Source organism: Haliotis asinina, chromosome 11, assembly GCF_037392515.1.
Source record: "Haliotis asinina isolate JCU_RB_2024 chromosome 11, JCU_Hal_asi_v2, whole genome shotgun sequence".
NCBI lineage: Eukaryota > Metazoa > Mollusca > Gastropoda > Lepetellida > Haliotidae > Haliotis > Haliotis asinina.
This window is the reverse complement of record NC_090290.1, coordinates 4,471,882-4,490,455: the sequence shown is the minus strand read 5'-3', so window position 1 is coordinate 4,490,455 and position 18,574 is coordinate 4,471,882. Positions and strand designations below refer to the sequence as shown.

General features: G+C 41.1%; 1 protein-coding gene across 1 annotated transcript; it reads right to left on the bottom strand.

The window, feature by feature from the left end:
• Positions 1 to 1,661: 1,661 nt before the first annotated feature.
• On the bottom strand, positions 1,662 to 17,897 carry LOC137256031 (uncharacterized). Its single transcript, XM_067793689.1, has 6 exons — positions 17,686 to 17,897; positions 12,026 to 12,227; positions 11,722 to 11,749; positions 11,177 to 11,377; positions 8,966 to 9,084; positions 1,662 to 1,890 (listed from the first exon to the last, which is right to left on the bottom strand). Exons 2-6 carry the CDS (start codon positions 12,212 to 12,214, stop codon positions 1,771 to 1,773), a joined length of 657 nt encoding a protein of 218 aa, XP_067649790.1. The 5' UTR covers positions 12,215 to 12,227; positions 17,686 to 17,897; the 3' UTR covers positions 1,662 to 1,770.
• Positions 17,898 to 18,574: the final 677 nt, after the last annotated feature.

The following is an 18,574-nucleotide window of genomic DNA, read 5'->3' as shown; positions in this document are numbered from 1 at the left end:
GAGTGTAATAGCAAATGATGACTTTATAATTTCAATGCACCATTTTATAGTTGCAAATCAATACACGTCGAAAACCCTTGCTCACTTACGTATGTTCCTATGTAAATCAAACTTTCTATTAAACAGAAGAAAAATAGACTCGAAACTGAGTATAAAAAGTCTACGCACTGAAAAAGGTACAGGGTTACATCATAACGCGAAATTGTATCACGTTTGTCTGTGGTTTCCCTCTAAAACAGCATATCTATGTCAACAATCGCTTCATCCAGTTTCGTTCGAACCATTAGTAATGTGTGTGCAATCAGTCGTTTCAGCTTGTGATGGAAACACAGTGTAGTTTCATAACAAAACGCCATATTATATGTTTGTCATTTGAAAGGTGTCCACATGGACACACGTACTGATATTGACATTCAAGTTTTTCAAAAGGGACGTTGAGTACATCTTTTCCTAAACGAAGTATATATGACAGTCTGTAGTGAAACATGATTCTGGTGAATATCATACCAAATATACAACTATTGTACTATGACTTTGTGCAGAACTTTGTTCGATGGTCCGATGTGAAAATAAAGTAAACCGTTCACTAATATGTGTTTAATGTGTTTTTTCCATTGTCGAGAGCACTGTTATCACATTTTCATATTAAACCGATGTAATACATACCTTACAACCATCTGGGTGCGGTTTAGCACTGCACACCGACACATTACAGCTATATGTTGGTGGTCTGTAAATAATCCTCTATCGTCCTCCAGGAAAATAACACCTACAGACACAGAGTTACCACTGAGGGAGCAAACAAGTGCATGTCTGTGGGACATGTTTCAACTTTATTGCAATAAACACTGTTTCCACATACTTAACATTTCTCGACCTCTAAAATGTTTCTGCATTTTGGACATGGTGGTATGCTTGTGTATGTGTGAGCGAAATCCATGAGATTTACACGAAGATACACGTACATCAGGTTCTCATTAGTTCATTAGCAATTGAAGTGACGATATGGGTGTGAGACCTTGGAAGCCCGTCAAAAAAGAGAGCTTTGAACTGCCACCCATCGATCACCTTACATACAGATCCCATGTTTCTAAGTCTGAAACGTTCTGACCTTAACTTCAGACGACAGGCAATTATTATATCATTTTAACGCCACACCTATTTAGATAGCGCTCCAAAGTTGCCTTCCTTGACTGGCTGTTTATTTTGTTGACTTCCGGCTATCCTGAAAGTTGAATGGCGATTGAGGCACGATTTGCTCGAATGTTCCCGACACTGTGTCAGTATACAATAAGGCTGGTTGTTGTGTTGAAATCACACGGAGTTATATTGGAGTTTTGTGCTTCTGCCTGCCGACATCGTCTGTCTGTCAAATCATCTGACCTAGAAGACAGACGCTTCGAGCTTCACCATTGACTTTGTAAACTACCTTCAGTTAGTATATCTGATCTCACTGTAAGTGTCAAGGTTCTGGAAACTTGATATTTAATATCTGTGAAACATTACTTTCGACTTGTTACCCAATTTCATTGTAGTAGAAGTCTGTATTGTAATTCATGGTAACTTGCCCATTGTTATTGTTGAATATGTTAGTCTTGTCATTGTTATGGTTTGCTGGTTCAAAGGGGATTTCTTATTAATTAACCGTAACAAGTGGCAAATAAAATGACTGCATTTATTCAATGAAAGAACATGTATTTGGTTGCTGTCAAATAGAGACAGTATTCATTTGATTTGTTTGATTGTACATTTGCCTTCATTTTGGCACACTTATGTGTAATGATCAAGGTTTTGGATTCGCGTTACTTCATTCTGGAATCTCCTAGGTCCACGTAAATATTCTTCCATTTCGTCCATGACATGTTGGCTAACTGGCCCGAAGTACATCAGCTGAAAATATGCAGAAGTATTCGTGACTAATGCATGGAAAACATAAATTTGACAATAGCAACCATCTATATATACCGACACATCTCTCCAAGCGTAACTTACAAAATGATGACACAATACGAACTCACAACTTACCAAATACTCAAAGATCGTCTTTCCACTTTTGCTCTATAAAATATGATATATTTTACGTGCCTGCTCCATTTTGTTGTCTCAGAAAATTCATCAAAGGCCAAACTGAGCAGGAAGAAATTGTCAGAACTATCTCTTAAGGTTCTTTGTTAAAAGTATTACAACTGAATGTTGATTACATGTCTGCCCGAGGAAGTAACAATATCTGATTATATGGTCAAACTAATAACATATTACGTTTTAAACATCGGTTGCAAAACACCCCACAAAACACTGGGTTATCTCTATTGAAACAGTCGTGGTATCACTGACACTGGAGCAATAAATTTCACATGGTACATCCCTCCTCTTAAATATTAACACCGAAGGCTCTTTAAGACTGTCCAACAAACTTTTATCTCAGTAATTAATAGACAGATCCAGCTGTTAGACTAATATTACTTTTAATACAACGCTTGTGACGTTCTGACACGTCCGAATAACGTCAGAGTCTAACTAATAGGTGGAAACTCTTCCGAGAAAGAACCAATTGGCCCCGAAATTTTGGACCCTCACTCTTCCTCATCTTCAGTTGCAGACCTTACCGAAAATCCTGTGTACATTTTGTTTACTTCTATTTATGAGGAAATTTGTGATTTACCTTTAGAGAAACGGAGGCCAATTAAACAACTAAACGTGTCTTTTCCCAAAACAGAAATTGATTTACTAAATGAAATTATCTCTCTAAAACTTTCTGTGGACTGTTCATTACATGAAATAAATTCCTGCGTCTATGCTGCCGCGCGAACGTTGGAGGAACTTCACACAGTTTCCAAAGAAAAATCTTCTACTACTAAGAACGACAAACCAAGAAAAAACCGGTTTCAAGTGAAATTAACAGAAACTAGAAAATATATTTCCTGGATAGAGCTGTGCCTCAAATTACGATCATTAGGGAATCCCATGTCTAAACGACAAAAGGCAATTTGGAGAAAATTAAAATTACAGTACAAGACAACAAAAGAAAAGGTACTTCTCCAAATTGTCGATTCCCTTAAGGCAAAAATAAAAGTTTGGACAGAAAGAAAGAAAAAAATGGGAAAAGAGAAACAAATTCATCAAGCAAAATAAAATGTTTAGGAATAATGAAAAGCAATTCTATAGGCAACTTAAAACAAGTGGTGATGGTGGGCATGATGAGCGGCCTCCCATGGATGCCAATGAAAGGTTTTGGAAACAGTTGTGGTCTGTACCCGGCAACTGTAACCTGGAAGCACCATGGGTAAGTGATTATGACCATGCAATGCATGAGAAAGTAACTAGGTCGTTTGTCTGTTACCTCTCACCAGATTGCCTGAAAACTGTCATTAAAAAGTCCAAATCTAATACAGCTCCAGGGCCTGATGGCATTCGAAACCGGTACTGGAAACTGTTCCCTTGTGTCCAAACACCATTACTTCACTGTTTCAATTCTCTTGTGGACACAGGTGGTGTTCCTCCGTGGTTCTGCAAAGGTCGCACAATACTCCTTCCCAAAAAAGGAGACGTGACGGATCCAAAAAACTTCCGCCCTATCACATGTCTAAATACCCAATATAAATTATTCACAGGGTGTTTGACAAACCTCGTGTCATCTTACTGCTCTTCCAATGAGATAATGTACAGGGAGCAGAAGGGGGCGAGAAAGGGATGTTGGGGGTGCAAGGATCAACTTCTTGTACAGAAAATGATTTTGGAAGAGGCTAAAACCTATCACCGCAACCTCTCCATGTGCTGGATAGACTACAAAAAGGCATACGACTCTGTCCCTCACGAATGGATTCTGAAGTCTCTTCAGTGTATTGACCTCCCTGAGCGATTACTTGATTTACTCAAGTCTTTAATGAGTTGCTGGTCGACTCAACTTGAGATGTACTCACAAGGGCAGGTGCAGACGTCGGAATCTATTCCAATTAGAAGGGGGATTTTCCAGGGGGACTCCTTTAGTCCTTTGCTTTTTTGTCTGTCTCTGAATCCTTTGAGTTTTCTGCTCAATAGGGAGGAGGGTTATCATCCCGGACCTCCTCAGCACAGATCCCCAACACCTCTTACTCATCTCCTCTACATGGATGACATCGAGCTCCTTGCCAAGGGAGAGACCAATTTGAAAGAACAGGTTCTCCTTGTCGAGTCAGTCTCTAATGATATAGGCATGGCGTTTGGACTCGACAAATGTAATACTCTTCATTTGAAACGTGGCAAGGTAACTAATGATGGATCGGTCAAGTTACAAGGGGGAGGAGTTATTGAACATCTTGTGGAAGATCAGGCCTACACCTATCTTGGAATGCAAGTTCGAGACAAGCTCCAGAATGCCCAGATTCAAGATAAACTTCGGGCCGAGTATAAATCTCGTTTAAAGAAAATCTGGAGTTCAGAGCTAAATGCTCGAAACAAAGTCAAAGCCACCAATACTTTTGCTGTGCCAGTCCTCTCCTATTCCTTTGGAGTAGTTGATTGGACAAAACAAGACACCCAGAGTCTTGACCGCCTGACCAGAAGGATCATGTCTGATAACAGAGCACACCACCCTCGTTCCTCTCTTAATCGTTTATATATGCCAATCAATTCAGGAGGTCGGGGTTTGATTAATGTGGAAGCTCTTCATGACAGAATTTTATTGTGTACTTTTGCACATATTTATTTGTCAGATGATCCTCTGGTGATGCACGTTAAGATTTATGATGAAAGCAAGGAATTCCACAGCTACTTTAAACGTGCCAAGGTTGTTGGACACAATTTGAAATTTGAAGTTGATTTTGTTGATGGCGATGTACTGCTGGACGGTAAAGTGATGGGAGTAAACCAGGTGAAGTCTTTCACCAAGTCTGCCTAGAGTCGGTCCTTTGTGGAGAAGCTGTCTGAGAAGCCATTACATCGTGTGTATATGCAGTGTGTGGAACAGAACAGCAATCCAACCGACTCCTTCGCCTGGATGAAGTCGGCTGGTCTTAAATGTGAAACTGAGGGTTTCCTTTTTGCTGCTCAGGACCCACTCGCAATCGCCAGAATGTTATTCTTAAAGAAAATATCAATATGAAATGTCGTCTATGCAATCAGTTTACAGAAACTGTCCAACACCTTGTTAGTGGATGCCCTTCCTTGGCACAAACAGCATATCTTAAAAGACATGATGGCATGGCTCGCTGCTTTTATTATCGTCTCCGCCATGCCTGTGGCTTTGACTCCGAGGTCCATCCATGGTACGACCCTGAGCATGTCCAGGGCGTCCTGGAAAATGACAGCTACAAACTTCTCTGGAATAGGCCAATATACAGCCTGAGACGAATTCCAGCCAACAAACCTGATCTTGTCCTTTTTGATAAAGCCAATGAAATTATTTATATCATAGAATTTTCTGTCCCTTTTGACAGCAATGTGATTGGCAACATTCAGGAAAAGCATGATAAATATGCGGACCTCGCCTTTGAAATGTCTCGCTTACATCCCAAGTACACTGTCGTCAGGCTCCCCATTGTTCTCTGTGCCCTTGGTTTGGTACCTCCTGATCTCTTGGCGCAGATGAGGAGAGTGCCCGGGTTCTCCACCGGGAGCACAGCCCTTCTGACAATCTGGGTAATGCAGAAGGCTGCAGTGTTGGGGAGCCTCCATATTCTCCGAAAAGTTCTTGGTGGGTTCGACTAGTCAGTGTTTCCTGGGAGAAGTCCCATTCGCTGTCTGGGCTGCGTGTAGAGGGGGCGAGGGCCCTGAGCTGATGATGAGCCTCACCGGCCTGACTGTGCCATCACCCGAACCCTCTCTGCTGCATATCGATCTGAATCTGTAAAACATAATAATCTTAAACTGTATTTCCACTTGAGGTAATAGTACTTAGATTGCTTTCTTTTCCTGGTTTGCAGTTTTCGACCAACGTGTCACTGTTTTCATATTTCAGCAGAGTTTTGGATTTGGATTTCTTCATCAACCTTTTCATTGTCTTGACTGCATTCCCATTTGATTGTGGGCATCTTGGTGAAGACATATCATGATGTAGTAAGTATTACTGGGCAAAGGTGGCAACAAGTATAAGAACTGAATGGCGGGCCATTGTCTGTGATACAAAATATTAAAAAAAACAAAACAATGACAAAACATCTGGAATTACATGTGTGACATATAGTTACATTGTTAGTCTCGTCTATCAAATTAAAAGAGATCACATGCCATCTTCTCCATTGTCTGTGCTGAGAGTGGTTTGCTACCTTGCTGTTGCTGCTCAGTCTTGCAAATCTCACACATACTGATGAATTCGGTCAGATCCTTAACCATGCATGGCCAGTAGACCAGTTTTCCTGTCTTGTGAATGCACCCGTTAACTTCAGTGTGACTTGAATGCGTCCTTTTGATATTCAAATGTTGGATACTTGGTACAGTGACAACACGTTGACCTTTGAAGATGATGCCATCTTGAACTGCGAGTTCATCTCTGAAATTGAAATAGTCTTGGGCACACCTCGGAAGACCATTTCTTGTTTCATGCCATCCATTTTGGATCAGTCTGTTCATACCATGGTCAGCACGGGTAGCATCTGAAAGTTTCTCAAATGACTTGTCCGAGATTGAGACATACTGCTTCATGTCAATGGCTTCATTGTCTTTTCAGTCGGGGATCTGATAGAGACGACATGGCCAGTATCATCGTTGGAGGATCCTGTCTGTGGTCGGCTTGCACGACTGAGGGTGTCTGCTGCATACACCTCTGTACCTTCCTTGTAAATGTCTGTGGCATCAAACTTTTGAAGTTTCATCAACATCACCCGGCACTGTGTAAGCTCCTGTCCACTGCTTCTAATGGTATGTGGTCAGTGATGACATGTACTTTCCTCCCGTATGTGTAAAGTTCAAAGCATTGAACTCTGAACACAATAGCGAGCAGCTGCTTTTGGATCTGAGCATAGCAAATTTTGGACGGTTGTTCACCATTCCAAGAATACTTTGTACTCCTGTTTGTTTGATGGGGCTGGCATTTTTGCCAGCTGCCTCCACTTTGGATGGATCAATCTTGAGACCATTCTCTGTTAAAACCTGTTAAAAACTTCCTAGTTATTGAACGTCAGGTAACGCCAGCTTGAATTTGGACTTGCTAAACTTGATTTTCTTCTCCCGACATCTGTTCAAGAAAGCTGTAATTTTTCTATCATGGTCGTGATCAGCCTCCTCCTCCGTCTGTCCAATACCATTGATCATAAGATCATCATGTATGGCTTTCAGTCAACCTAGATTCGTCAGAGCTTCATCCATCCTTCTCTGAAATTCCTGGGCGTGGGTGATATTTTAAGGGCTTCGTCAATGTTCTACATCTGCCCCAAGAAGTCTTGAAGGTTGTCAGTAGACTGCTTTCCTTGCCCAGGGACATATGTCAAAATGTTTTTTGTTTTTTTTGTGCATCAGTCAAAGTGAAGAAACGAGCATTAGATAGTTCTGTCAGAATGCCATCAATAGTAGGTATTTGATAATGACACTTTTTCAAAGCTTTGTTCAATGGTTTTGGATCAATACACATTCATATTTTTCCACTTGGTTTGGCAACCACCACCATCACAGAGATTGATCCTATTGCTTCTGTGACCCGAGTCATAATGTCTTTTTGTTGAGTCGTTCCAGCTCATCTTTCAGCTTTCCGTTCATAGCTCCTGGAACGTCCCAACTGGGCGTCTTGACAAGCTCAACATCACCGTCTACCTCTAAGTGAAAATCACCTTCCAGGTTGCCCTCACCTTCACATATAATCTTTGAAATTTGCTGAGATGTCCTCCTGTTTGTCCACTGATGTTAATATCTGACAAATGTTGACACGTTATCTCCATTGGACCAGTCCTTGTATCATTGATACAGGGAGGAATCATTTACCCACGTGAAGGGAACTAAGCTCTGAACTTATATATATTAATTAGTTTGCTGTCGGACGTTATTTCCGGCTGCAAATTACGTCAGTGCCGGATAAATTTTAAGTCAGTCTGACATGTGTCAGATTCGTGTGGTGCGACTATCGGACGCCTGGTGGCAGTTTGATAAGGTTTGGATGATTAACAGTCATCATCTGACGCTCATCTTATTGCAATCTGTTGTCTGCTCGACGCGCCTGATAGCCACCCATCACCAATTCGATTCTCATCAGGGGGTAACATTATATTTAACACTGTCTGATTGCTGTCCATTGTGACACTCGAGGTTAACCCCTCATTAACTCCACTGCCATCGTTCGGCAAGCAGTAACATCAGACTACAAATAGAGGATCAGCTGACATTTAGTCCGCAGATTTTCATCGGACACTACAGCAACAAGATCCTGGAGATGAATCCAAGAATGAACAGAAATGTTCGAGGAGAGACGGCAAAATCGACCTGCAAGGTACCCTGTGGTGTAGGACAACTTGAGACCAGGCTGGAGAACTGTGCTGGGTGGTAACACCCTTCGTTACTCTTGGTGCGTGGCTCTGGAGTAGTTCATCAAACGATTCTGGCGCTCTTCAGAAATGGAAGAATGCTATTCATTCATTCCATCTATAAGCTTGCAGCCGTGATCGAACCCAATAGCGATGTAGCCTTCTATGCATCTTCTCAGGATCCCAAAGTCATTGCAGGTCATCTTTCATCCGATTAATCCGATCAAAGTTGGATCTCTATAGGACCGAAAAAAGGGGACCCAGAAAAGGGTGTTGGGTGAATTTCGATTGGAACTCATCGGAACGCTGAAATTTTGCAAAACTGGGATCAGATGAGGTTCCGATGGTCAGTGTAATATGGTGTGGGTTAAATCTCACGAATGATCCTTAAATCATGAACAATGTCTGACAAACATCAGTTTATGAATTGCTATGAGGCTCGTCGTGATTAAGCATATTCTGTCCTATCGACGGCACCCATCACAAATACATGCAAAGGCAAACCAACTTTTATGATGTATTGCAATGAAACTGCTCACCTCAACTGGAAATACGGCGAGAGTTTTGAAACATGTTTGTTTCTGGCCTGATTTTCGAAGGGCTACATCTTTCTCGAACGTCCACTTCAGCATTTCATTGTACTCAAGACTTGACAAATCTGAGAAAAGGAAGAATAATGTAAGCTATTGTCACGTCCACTACAGTTTGCAATAGCTCAAAAACTGGTAAGCTGGGAAAGCTTTGACAAAACAAATTGCAGGCAATACTACAGATACAGCATATGCTTCAGTGGTCACAGAAGTGCAGTGTCTTTAAAAAATTGAAATAATAAGTACAGTGCATTTGTTATGTTACCACTCATATCATTACTGTCCCTTTGCCGGTATAAATATAAGCAGAGATAGCTGTGTGCATATGAACGGCTCCATGTTTTGATGCACAAGTAGAAGTCTCCTATCAAAATGTTCAGCACGTGTTTGTAAAATGGTAAAGGGCAATACTAATGATATCGCTACAAGTGCATTTCAGCGTGTCATCCAATTAATTGTAACTCCAGCCATGATGCAGTCATGCACATTGAAAGCCCATCTAACATTACACGATTTCAAGGAGGAATACATACCGCACCATATTGCTCGTTATCTGAAACTTTATACTTATCAGATTGTTAACATTTTTGTATTTGTTTCATGACGCACGGCATGTGTTTGGTCTATTAAACTGAGTGAGTGAGCTGTCTAAATTACACATATATGTCCCAGATAAAGGATCTGTGAATGATGATACACAGGTAAATAGTGGAACCACGAGAGACTGAAATCTGCGATTGTGTGACATATGGGCTTGATGTGCAAAATGCAGGTTAGTTGTCATCGCTTAAATGGTAATATGGCAAATCATTTTGCTGTGTTCAGTTTATAATTCATTTATTAAGAGGAAAGCATTGAGTGAGTGAGTGAGTGAGTGAACAGGCTAACACATAACATGACATAATGATCTATTTATTCATTGACACACTGATATCACATCAATCAAAAAATACCAATATCCCTTACTTATTTTGGCCGGTATATTACAGATTGGTAGCTCAAAATGTACTGTGAACATATTGGAACTTACATACCCTCTCATAAAGAGAATGTTTTAACAATATTTTAAACTCTATTAGGACACAGCCACGAACAGTCTCGGTTGCTAATCTAATAATGCAGCACTAATTAAAGAGTGAGCGAGTTAATACGTCACATCGGCAATATTTCAGCCATAGCGTGACAAGAACATTTAATGCTGAAATCGAATATATGTATTTCATAAACACCTGTCGTCAAAGGACTGTAAAACAACTAGAATATCACAATTACAATTAAAACTAATGTGGAAAGTTAAAACTAATATCACTTTTTGGACGAGACAATAAAAAATACGGGCTATATATCACAACCGACTGAAGGAAGATCACCATATCAGGCACTAATTAAAGAACATTACTTTGATCGATTTACAAGAGGCATTAGTCAAGACTTTTCAATAAATTTTATCTATTGAAGAAAGCAATGATTAAATGAAAACTGACTCTGAAATGTTTATATCTCTCAAACACTTTGTCTAAATCTTGGTCTTCAGTGATAACTCCATGGAATATTCACCCATTGTGTAGCAGACATTCGAGGATGGATGTGGTGAATGTAATCGCCCATATGCATTGTTCACTCACTAGTTCCATGGTATAATCCCACGGTTATTCTACACTAAACGTATAATATTCTCCAATACTTTCAACAAAAAGCATGTCATTTACATGATGTTGAGGTGATGCTTATTACACATAGAGAACACTAAACGACCTTCCGTGTAATACCATTATTATGAAACGAGCCATAATGAATATGGTATTTCACGGAAGGTCGTTTAGTATTCTGTTTATTACTCGTTAACATAAATTGACAGAAACGAAATTGCCTACAGTCTGAGGACTCTCTGCAATTCGGCGACTCAAGCAAGGTGTATTAAAACTGCAACAGCCACATTAGCATTGTGACGTCACAACTTTGAACCATTTTGACGTCATACGTCAAGTGGTATTACACTAGTGTAATATTGCCGTAAAATATTAGACTGCAGTATCTTCCACGGGCGAGTAATAATATTTGATATTCTTAATACCTGTCTTTTTACCAGTGTAATTTACAAAAAGGTGATATCATTCTTATGCTTTGGGGAAGATACTCTGGGCTTCAGGTACAATTTACCTCCTACAAGAAGTGTCTTCCTGTCCATAAGTAGATCCTCATCCTCAAATGATGACGACCACATATCGTCGGGTATGGAGACACCGAGCCCCTTGGCGAAGTCACCGCATTGGTAGAGGGACACTGCGCTGAACTCGTATCCCTTCCTTGATAAGAAACCCGTCAGCTGGGACCAACTTCCTGGTTTCTCAACGTCGAGAACTGTAATGTGTGCATTTGGAATTATTCAACAATCTTTCATTCTTCATCTTTTATTGAGCATCGCTTGTCCTACTTAGTGAAAACATCTACTTTGTTACACTGCCATATTGATAGATTCTACAAACCGGTTACAGTCCCCTAAAAATACAGAAACTGGAAAATTATGTCATTCTGTTCCTATGACTTTCAGCATGTGGGCCCGTGGTGTCTTAAATACATGTGTCCCTGCCCCCCAAAGTGATCATCAGAATCAAGGTGCAGGCAAGTACCCAAACACGAATGGTGTTGTCACTTGCATATAAAATGTACAGTTACCTTAGAGTATTGACAAATATTGGACTTACCAAGAAGAATTCTTGGATTTCCGAGCTCCTGTGAAACAAACAGCGATTAATATGAATATGATGATTTCGTGGGTCCCTTAGCTTATCTCCTTGACATTAATATCGTTTTCCTTTCCTTTTCTATGTAAGGGTAGACATTCCAGTGTATGCCTGATTAGATTCAATATACACAACCATTTACACGGCTGGCTAATCAGAAGTGATAGGGATTGCCTCGTCCTTGGTATTTATCAGAAGAACCATGTATCATAAGCATGATGCGTAATATTATAGCATAATATTTGCTTCAAAGCATTATACAGACCTTAAATGAAAACAGAACCTTGATGTCAGTAAGATCGTTCACAGTGTCTTTGATTTGACGTATCTCAGCCGTCTCGTCCCTCCCCTTCTCGGGAGGCATATAGATGTTCACTCTATACAAGTGGGCGTCTCTGTCATCACCCAGTACCGACAGTGGGAGGTACAACAGGCAAACAAAGAGAAGCATCATTGCAAGTCGTTATCTGTAGCACAAAAAGGAATCTGTGATCAATCAAGGCCTCTTGAAACGTGACTTATTACATTGAGAACTCGATGAAAACTGTCAGACAGATCGAGAAATGCAGTGTAGACAGCCATCATTTCCCGAAGCATCTATTGATATGCCATGGCAGCGCTGCTAGTCTATCTAGTAATAGTAATCCAGTGTATTGTGCTGTCTAGTAATAGTAATCTAGTGTAGGGTACTGTCTTGTAATAGTAATCTAGTGTAGGGTACTGTCTTGTGATGGTAATCTAGTGTAGGGTACTGTCTATTGATAGTTATCTAGAGTACTCAACACTTGCTAAGGTGTTAGGAACAAACGATACAAATACAATGCAGGTATGGAATCCGAGAAGGGACATTGTCGCGTTGTCGCCCTCTCAAAAACAAGCAAGAATTAAGCAAAGCGCGAAAATGCGACAATGCATTGTCCCGATGTTGCGTGTCGCGGTTCGAATAACATTTTCTCTGTTCCTCTAAAGTGCGACATGCGACATAGCGACAATTTTCAACGTCAAAATATGTCGCGTTGTCGCATTGTCGCCCTATCTAAGATATGTAAGAATTCACTCAAACGGGACATGCGACAACGCGACAACGCGACATTTCATCATCGCGCTTTATTAAAATATTGACCATAATTTGCATTTAACAAATTGACGAAAACGCGACACGCGACAATGCGACAAAATATACTTAGCATTGTCGCCCTTTTCTGTTACCGGTGCGCATGTGTAGAAAGTCAATTAATCTAAGCATGCGCAGAAAATGTTAAACTCTATTTCAGACTTCACTGGTCTTTCGTTACCTCCAATGTTTTTTAAAATGAAGTAGTGCCCGAAATGGCAGCTGGGCTGCTTTTCTTGAGCTTGTTTTACATATTGTAAATGTAGTTAGCCATTCAAGTGTGCTCTAGCAGCAAAACGAATTATTAGCGCAACTATTCATTGTAATCACGGTACACTATGCCCTTGTCATTCAAGGCGGGACAATTTCACGTGCAGAGTTATTCTCTTAGTCACACCAGACAACTATAACCATAAGTTCGAATCCCAGCACCAGACACATGAATCACTTTGGACATTTCGATGACAGGTTGTGATCACAGGTCGTGAAAAACTAAAATATTGTTAAAATTCATCAACATCATGTGTCCTCGAATGGGTCACTATGTTCCATAATGTGGCTCCCGACAGTTTCATGGTACAGTCCTGTCCGACGCTGATGAATTTGTCTGAGATCTGCCTCTGTTCGCCCAGCAGTGGATGGATACCCAGTAGAATGAGACATCACTTAACCATCCGGCACCTCAAAGACAGTTTAGGTCGGCTTTGAACGTGATAATGGGAAACCGCCTTACAAATGGACTGTTATCATTGTGATATACTATCCCAAGAAATAAACGCATAGACGAGAAATCTGTTGCGAAAAATTTCAAACATGAACGCCTTACAAATGGACTGTTAGCCGTAGGATATTAGAAACAATGCCATCACTTGGTAGAGTTGCTTACACGTGTAGAGGCAGAAACCAGTTTTCCCTCCCTCACTCCACTCCATTCCGCTCCACTCCTCTCACTCTTCCGCCGCTCAACTCCACTCACCCAAGGTTTATTAGTAAATAGCAAGGTATAATGTAATTGTGATGTATTGTGATGCCCGTTTTCATTTCTGTGTGAATCCTATTCTATTAATCCTGCACATAGCCTGATTCACAATATACCTCATACATTTCTCATACGGATACTATATCCAGCGATACACGTGTACTTGCATCGTTTCAAACGGTTGCTATATCATAATAATTTGCAGCAAAATGGGCAGCCTGAATACTACCATTCCATAAAGCAACGACTTTGAGCCACTCTGGACTTCACGGATAGATGTACGTTCATTTACTATTGTTCTGATTTCGATCCCTGGGTATCTGAACTCTTTGAAAATATCGAAAAATAATCATGCTTGTGATAGTTTGTTTTTTTACATTCCGCTGTTACGAAAAAATGTTTGATGAAATGTCGCATCGTCGCATTGTCGCGTGTCGCGCTTTGTTAAAATATTGACTGCAGCCTGTATTATAAGATATTAACTAAAACGCGACGCACGACAATCCGACAATGCGACAATGCGACAACGCGACCTTTTGATGAAATGTCGTGTTGTCGCATTGTCGCGTGTCACGTGTCACGTGTCGCGTTTTATTAGTTACGGCGGAATCCAAAAACTATCACAAATATGATTATTTTTATATGCATTTTAAGAGCTGAGATACCCGTGAATCGAACTATGATAAATGAACGTCCATGTTGCCGTGTAGTGTGTGGGTTAAGAGTGCGTGGTTAATGGAATGACGTGCTCAGACTGTCCATTTTGCTGAAGAATATTATGATTGAGTAGGTGCATGTTTGAAACGATACAAGTACATGAGTATCGCTGGATATAGTATCCATATCAGAAAGTATGAGATATATTGTGAATCGTCTCATGTGCAGGGTTAATAAGACAGGATTGCAACAGAACTAAAAACAGACATCCCAACTCATTATTGTAATGAAATACCTTGCTAATTTGCGAAGCTTCCTAAATCTTGAGAGAGTGGAGAGGCGGCGGAGTGAGGAGTGGAGTGGAGCGAAATAGAGAGGAGTGGGCTAGGGAGGAGAGGAGAAGAACGGAGCGCTAGGGGAGAGAAGCGGGACGAGGGGAGAGGAGAGGTGTGGTGTGGAATGGAGTTGAACTTTGCAGAGTAGGAAGAGGTGAGGGAGGGAGAGTTGCTTTCTGGCACTTCAAGGGTACGCAACACTACCAAGCCATTTAATCGTTTCTAATAAACCATCCCTGCAAAAGAGACGCATAGGCTATTTGTATTTTTACAACTGTAGTAATTACCTGTCTTGTTCACACAATCGTCAAAATATGTAACAATTTACTGACTGGCAATAAAAATCAAGATTACTTTCCGAAATTGGCATTCGTTTTGAAGGCTTTTCAAAGTCAAATCACTACGTCTTGACTCGACACGGAATATCGTCATTGAAAGAGTGCATGCAGGAGATTACCAGTCTTCTGTGGCCAGGCGTCTGAATGTTAGTCTGAGCAAGATATAATGACTTGCAGCTCGTTGCAGCCGAACAGCTATAAGAAATCACCGGCCCCGTGCTGGCAGACCTCGAGTTACCACTGCAGCTCAAGATCGGTACATCCTGGTGCTACAGTTGCGTGATCGTACTCCCACGGGTGAGAGCACAACAGCCAGGGCACTTGGGCTTTAGAGGATGTCAGATCATAGTGTACGGAACAGGTTAAAAGAAATTCGTTTGAGAGCCAGAAAGCCCGACGTCAGGGTCGTGCTACGTCGTCATCATCGCGCTCCACGTCTTCGCTATGCACTAAAGTCTGTTTATGGACGAGTTATACATGTTTGACATTTTTTCGCAACAGATTTCTCGTATATGCGTTTATTTCTTGGGATAGTATATCACAATGATAACAGTCCATTTGTAAGGCGGTTTCCCATTATCACGTTCAAAGCCGACCTAAACTGTCTTTGAGGTGTCGGGTGGTTAAGTGATATCTCACTCTACCTGGTATCCATCCACTGCTGGCTGAACAGAGGCAGATCTCAGACAAATTCATCAGCGTCGGACAGGACTGTACCATGAAACTGTCGGGAGCCACATTATGGAACAAAGTGACCCATTCGAGGACATCACCTGATGTTTCTGCCGATGTGGCTTGAATTTTAACAATATTTTAGTTTTTCACAACCTGTCAACACAACCTGTCATCGAAATGTCCAAAGTGGTTAATGTGTCTGGTGCTGGGATTCGAACTTATGATAATAGTTATCTGGTGTGACTAAGAGACTATCTCTGCACAGCAAATTGCCCCGCCTTGAATGACAAGGGCATAGTGTACCGTAATTACAATGAATAGTTGCGCTAATAATTCGTTTTGCTGTTAAACACACACTTCATTGGCTAAATACATTAATTTTATATATAAAATAATTTTCAAACCAAAAATGAAGGTTTGCATTAAGTTCAAGAAAAGCAGCCCAACTGCCATTTCGAGCACTACTTCATTTTAAAAACCATTGGAAGTAGCAAAAATACCATAGAAGACTCTCTAGGCATGCGCACCGGTAATCGAAAAGTGCGACAACGCGACAATGCGGCATTTCAATGTGTCGCATTGTCGCGTGTCGTTTTTTAGTAAATGATTTGGTTTTTTTCTTTACACATCTTAGACAGGGCGACAATGCGACATCGCTACATATGTGACGTTGAAAATTGTCGGTATGTCGCGTGTCGCACTTTGACGGAACAGAGAAAGTGTTCTTCAAACCGCCACACGCAACATCGCGACGATGCGACAAATGGGCGAAATGGCGCGTTGTCGCATTCTCGCGCTTTGGTTAATTTTTGCCTCATTTTGCTTGTTTTTGAGAGGGCGACAATGCGTCAACGCAACAATGTCCCTTCTCGGATTCCATATGCAGGAGAGATGCAGGATGCGCATTTCTATCTTCGTGTAGACTTTGCGACTTTTCCTTAATGTGAACAACAATAAGGCATTGGTATACTATGTTCTTTAAACGCCATTTTCACTTTACGTTTGTACCATTCACTGTTATGTATAATATCAACGGTTCTCGTGACAATATGGCTGAAATACTGCCGGTGTGACGTTAAATATCAACTCACTCACTCACTTTACGATTGAAAGATTTGGGAGGGACATATATCGGTGTCAGCCAATGTTTATATGACAGTGAATATTTTAGAGGGCATCACAACTTGCACTTCCTCGTGATCATGGTTGTTTGTATTCGCTTTTGAAAGATGATTTATGTATGACGTGTACAAAACCGGCTAGAAACAAAGACTAACAATTAGGTGATGAAAGATGGTTGTCAGAATTAATGGTTTACAGTGATTTATCGGTCACCTTGAAAAACATCAAAATCAAGAATGACACCCTATGCATGTGACACCCTACTGTATTGTGCACGGGCTCCCCATGCATTATGTTTAGTCCCAGGGGTGGTGGTGAAGGAAAATGGTTGTGCGTTTATAAGACGTTTTCCTTTGAAAAGTTTCTTAGAGCTTCCTATGCAAACTAAAAGGTTCCCCTACATTTTTGATGAGTATCCACAGTAACTTTTGAAAATACATTTTCAGTCAGGTGCAGCGATAGACTGGTGGCCAAACTGGGTGTTCGTCACACTACTCTCGAGTTCCAACACACACACACACACACACACACACACACACACACACACACACACACACACACACACACACACACACACACACACACACACACACACACACACACACACACACACACACACACACACACACACACACACACACACACTGTCTGGCGTCCACTACCGTGATGATGTAGTAACAGAACTGACAGAAGTTATTTACTTACCTTTACGTCTGTCGTAATGAAATCAGCAGGAACACATAACGTCAGAAAGTCACAGGCTTATATACACGTAGCTGGTATGCAAATGACAAGATATCCATCACTACACATAATAATACACACTGTGACTATCTTCAGAATCGTTATGTATGAGATCACCATACTAGGTAACATGGTGTTTTGTGCTGGTTCCTGGGGCGTTCTCGTGACGGCAACTGAGTCTAGTGCTGGTTTCTGGGGCGTTCTCGTGACGGTAACTGTGTCTAGTGCTGGTTTCTTGAGCAGGAAATCAAGACAGTTACATAATTCACTATGAACTGTTAGGAACACATCAGTCAGTAGTATACTAGTGCGTTTGGTGACCGACGATAATGAATACATTATGGGGTGAGTGAGTGAGTTTAGTTTTATGCCGCACTCAGCAATATTCCAGCTATATGGCGGCGGTCTGTAAATAATCGAGGCTGGACCAGACAATCCAGTGATCAACAGCATGAGCATCGATCTGCGCAATTGGGAACCGATGACATGTGGCAACCAAGTTAGCGAGCCTGACCACCTGATCCCATTAGTCGCCCCCTGCGACATGCATAGTCGCCATGTAAGACAAGTATGGGTTGCTGAAGGCCTGTTCTACCCCGGGACCTTCACGGGTGGAATACATTATGGGCAGCATTACGTTGTTTCTTCGGTGAAGTACCACAAAACTATGCACATTAACCGAGTCTAAAATAGCTAAAATCCACATTCGTGTTGCAATGAATAAAGTGATATATAATCTGCTGAGGAATTCGTCGGATGGGAATAATCTGCTTTTTGGTTTTCACGACTGTTTCTGCCTGAGCCAGGGTGAAAGACAAGTATTTTATTAATATGGCCTTGTTTGACTTCT